At 43.9% G+C, this 5,000-nt stretch overlaps 1 protein-coding gene across 1 annotated transcript in view; it reads right to left on the bottom strand.

Annotated features, from left to right (window-relative positions):
* diaph2 (diaphanous-related formin 2) overlaps positions 1-5,000 on the bottom strand; it is a 417,030-nt gene that overhangs the window by 261,510 nt on the left and 150,520 nt on the right. Inside the window, exon 17 of the mRNA XM_048230740.1 lies at positions 3,837-3,870. Within this exon, the coding sequence (XP_048086697.1) occupies positions 3,837-3,870 (34 nt within the window). The remainder of the gene's footprint in view (positions 1-3,836; positions 3,871-5,000) is intronic.

The following is a 5,000-nucleotide window of genomic DNA, read 5'->3' as shown; positions in this document are numbered from 1 at the left end:
ATTAGCATGTAAATTGCCTCTGTAATTTGCTAATAGATTGAGCATATGAATGGAAGGCAGCCACCTGAACCATGCTTAAGTAATGAGAAGACTAATTCTGCTTCCAGGCAACGCTGACGTGAGCACGCTCGTAGGCCGCCATTGTTTTTAAACCTTGTATACGAAGAGGCGAGAAAACAATACGCGTCGCTGGAGAAGGAAGAGGTTGAGAGTCGAGATCGAGAGAGAGAGAGAGAGAGAGATAAAGAAAGAGAGAGAGAAGGTGAGAAGGGCTTCGCTATGCTGAAGAACCCAGTGGCTTCTGTCTGCTACAGAAATCGCACATTCCTCATTGTCTATCTACACGGCCTAAACAAAGCAGGGGCAATTGCGCATGAGACACCAAAATGAAACTCATTATCGATAAGGGGCCAGGCGGAGGTGTCCACTGACAGGTCTGCCAAGTCGCAAAATGCCATGTGTCACAAATAGGTATTTATAATCATTGATATCATAGGTGGCAAGACATATGCAAATGGCTCAAATACAGAGCCTATTCTGCTGGCATGACATGCCCTTTGGTGACTAGCCCCTAATCTTCATGCTCCCAGATCAACCGTGCATCATCACTACTTCCCAATGTAAACTCGATGTTCCAAGAAAATGAAAGAAAAAAAAAACTGTTGGTATTTTCTCAAAGCCAATTCTTTTAAGCGTGTCCTTGCACACTCTCTGTGGTAATGTCAGGGACATGTCAGCTGTTTCAGACACATTATAGAGTGTTTGATTACACAGCTCCGTGCGTCCGGTGGACTGTGTATTATATGAGGTCCGGTGGGGAAATTCAGTGTTTGCTGTAGCCATGCTAGAATATGTAACTCCCTCGACATGAGCTCCCCCTTCAGTTTGTTTCCCTCCGTGGTGATCACGTGTCTGTCAAACTGCCACCCACCATGGCCCCATTTTGTCTTTTAAGACTGATGCAGGAGAATGGATGGAAATTAGCTGGTAAATTAGAGAACAGGCGCTTCTGCAACACGGGCACTGCGGTGCCCACTGAGCATCATGGGACCACTGCAGGGAATGCCATCGAATCTCAATCACCCTGTGGAAATGTCAGTAGTGGCTCTTCTACTAGTTCAATGTCACTCCTATCTTTGCACTCACAACAAGTACCATCGCCTGGTTTTTCTAATCTACAGTATGCATCATCCCCCATCTTCCAGAACTCTTGCCTTATAGAGTCCCCAAAAAAAAAAAAAAAAAAAAAAACAAGTAGAACCTATCCAGCTCAGAGGAGGAAAAAAAAAAGACTTTTATGATGAATTCTAGCTGTCCACGCTTGAACATTGATCGGTCTGCAGCGGGTCAGAGCAGGAGCACAGCACATCTCTCTCGCGCTCGCTCGTAATGGTCTCTTGGCTGCCAGCCCTGAGCCAACTTTCATTTGGAGGCCTGATTAGCACGCTGGGGCGAGACCAAATCTAACCCATCTTACAAGCTGCGGCCTGGGCTTGGAGTGCAGAGTTGGGGGGGATCAAAATTCTCCAGGAGTCTTCATGGGGAGAGGGTGACTGGCAGAAACACTCATTGTTCTGATAATTAACTTGGAGCTGTTGTGCAATTAAACCCTCCTAAAATTCATCTCCGGGCTAAATTCAATTAGACACTGTTTACTTCTGTGATTCTCTGATCCCTATGCCGTCTCACGGGGAAGATCTTACCCCTTTTGCCTTTGTTTGCCAGAAATTGCCACAGTATAATAAACAGCAGCAGCAACTCCCAAGTAGCAAGTGGGATGAACACATGTGAAGCCGATGCCAAAGGCATGTTTGCTGTTTATTATTATTATTATTATTATTATTATCATCAATTGTCTGAAAACACAGAGTGTTTGTTTGAATGCATGAGTGGGGTTTGTTACCAATACAACCACTGGACCACGGTCAAGCATGCGTGGTGAACAGGGCGGACATGCTGAGAAGGCATACACTGTAGTGGACACACAGAACAGTGCATCCCGCCCCCAAGAGATCACCCACCTTTCCAGCAGATTCACTGAGGAGTTTTTCAGCCTCTTTGAGCTTGTCTCTCTCACTAGTTAACTGGACAGGTGGAGCGTATATGAACAGAGAGGGAGAAAGAGAGAGAGAGAGAGAGAGAAACACAAGACACAGGAAAAGTGGATGTCAAACAGACACAGGAAGAAAAGAGACACACACACACACACACACACACATATACACAGGTTAAACAGATGTAGAGAAGAACATTTTGTTTGTTTGTTTGTTTGTTTAAGAGTGAGCAGCAGACATAGAGAGCAGCGAGGAAGAGAAGCAGCAGGAGTCTGAGAGATAAACGCCATGAGGGGGAAGTCAGTGCTGCAGAGGCGCAGGAAGAAGGAAGTGATAGGAAACAGTGGTAACCTACTGAGATAGCACATCAATCAGGACAACACCTGCAGACTGCGGCTAAACTATTTTGCTACAGTAGAATAATTATTTTGCTACAGTAGAATGACTATTTTGCTACAGCAGTACAAACTTTTTTTCCATACTGTACATGTAACTAGGTTGAATTAGTTTAAGCTCAGGCACAATTTGTGAACATTTTAGATGAGGCAATAAGGCCTGAAGTACCCATTAAAGCATTGGAAAGTGAATGCTTATGTTAAATGGGGAGAGTATAATGTCATATATACTGTAGGCTTGTATCAGATGTATGTTGTCAATTATTAGCACAGCAGAATTAATATTCCAGGACATTAAATGAATATTTAATTATGCAGCTTAGGGCAAGTGCCAAGCAATGTTTATGTGATGTATTCATTCTTTTCTCCTCCAAATGGCCGTTTGGTTTGAGTTTTGTTCTGCTTGGTATTATACATTTGGCCTATACAACATTAGCTGTGTGTCTCAATGTGTCCATTACTAAGATTTTGATTATCTTTTCTTTTGATGGAGATTACAGTTTAAAATAGCTTATATTTACTTTCATCTTGATATTAAAACAAGTAGTTACAGGGGACGGAATTATTTTCATTCCAACTATTTTGTTCTACAAAAAGTTAAACTCTATTTGGAGATGTGTACCTATTTTCACATTAAGCAATACATTTCTGCTAAGGGGGGGTGAAAAAAAAAAAAAAAAAAGGGGGGTGATGGAATATAAGGGTGTGTCGTAATACCATCAAGTTTGGAGCGTACTGCAGTGCTGTTCAAATATATTTATGTCATGTTAGTCCACTAGATTTGAACCGGCCAAAACAGTCGCCGTGTTAAATATCTATAACAAAATGTAATGGGAATAAAACCATGGAGCCTTCCGTCCATTTGAAAGTCTGATCAAGGGCCTTTACTTTACAGTAAAGTTTGGGGAGCTGACTGCAAGTGCAAGGGCCTTGGGGGGTGTGGGGGGACTTCCCTCGTGTTGAGCCACACAACTCAAAAGCACGCCAAGTTACACGCCAACTTGTGATTATTTTTATGTTTTTTTTTTTTTTAAACCTACCCCGAATGCAGTCCTGCACACATGTTTCATACTCACACAGGAAAATGCCTGAGATGCCCCACTGAGGCATTGAGACTTTAGCCTTTTATGTGTCAAAGGAAGGAGGACGTAGCAGTAACCCTACATTATTTCTATGGCAACTGCCCAAAGTACATGGCAACAAACTTGCTAATTTCTCCATGGTGCCGCCAATCACATCTCAATCACTGTCAGAGTCCAGGGCCATTTGAGAGGAAATGGCACATCTCCACATCTCTTTGTCACTCCTTCTCTGGCTTTCCCCTTTATTCAGTATTTGTTCTCTGAAGCTGTCTATTTCTTCCAGTCCCTTGCTCTCTCTCTCTGCAGTGGCCTGGGTGACCCTGCAGAGGTTGTTAAAACCTATTAGGGTGATGGTGGAGCGAGGGTATAGTGCAGTATCACTTCAGCGCTAAATTATTAATTGCAAAGCTTGATTTTTCAGACTCTTCTTTCTTCTTCTTTTAACAGCTGGGGGAGGGTGGCGAAGGGGGGAGGGGGGGGGGGTTCAGTGTGAGGGCCAAGCGCAGTTGGCAGATGAGTTTCCGGTGCTGTGATTTTATTATGTTCCGCTGGTGTTTACATGCAAACACACGCCGACCGGATTGGATCGGGCGTGGGATAATCAAACAGGCACATCAAAAAGACTGCTTGCTACAATAGCGACTCACAGATGCAAACCCTGACACACACACACACACACACACACACACACACACACAGACACACTCATACACTCATTAAATTCTGTGGCTGGTAGAGGAAGGGTGAAGAAGAGCAGGGGCTTGTGAGACGCGGCATGCCTTTCATTTCGCTGGGATCCGCAGTGTGGCCCCACTCCCCGCCTGGCTCTTCATTCATATTCAATTGCAGTAGCAGATGCAGGGTGGCCACTTTGATGAACAAACCAGGCGTCTTTATTTGTGCCTGGAATTCACTGCTTCTACCACACCTGAACACCGGCACCAGACAAGTTTGTGATAAACATGTGGTTGGTGTAACAAGATAAGAGTGTAAAGCAGTTATTACTTTTGTTTGATGATGGCGAGAAAAAAATCCATGATATAAATGGAATGCAAAAGGGGGACAGAATATACATGTTAACTTTCAATATAGTTTTTGTTTGTTGTTTTTGTTGTTTTGTTTATGTTTCACCAAATAGTTTTGTGAGCAGGCAACAATTTAAAGCTAAGCAGGGATAATATTACTTAATGAGAGGAGATGTAGCCTTCCTTTGTGCCGTGCTGCTTTACATACTGCAAGGCGAAGCACAACCCCGCACACTCAGATGCCGACTGCACAAACTCCTCTTGTAACAGAAGCTGGCGTGTGGGAGCTTGTTATGCCAGGCTGGATCAACTGAGGTATGTCTTTATCAAAAGACGGTACTGTATGCTATCTCCTTCTCTACCCCCCCGCCCCCCTCTCGGTACCTTAGTTGGAGATGCACATACTGTAGACAGGCACATTCACTGCAACGTCACATCACTGCA

Source organism: Alosa alosa, chromosome 21 (genome assembly GCF_017589495.1).
Source record: "Alosa alosa isolate M-15738 ecotype Scorff River chromosome 21, AALO_Geno_1.1, whole genome shotgun sequence".
Classification (NCBI taxonomy): Eukaryota; Metazoa; Chordata; class Actinopteri; order Clupeiformes; family Clupeidae; genus Alosa; species Alosa alosa.
Note: the sequence above shows the minus strand (reverse complement) of the source record. Positions and strands in the feature narration are given on the sequence as shown.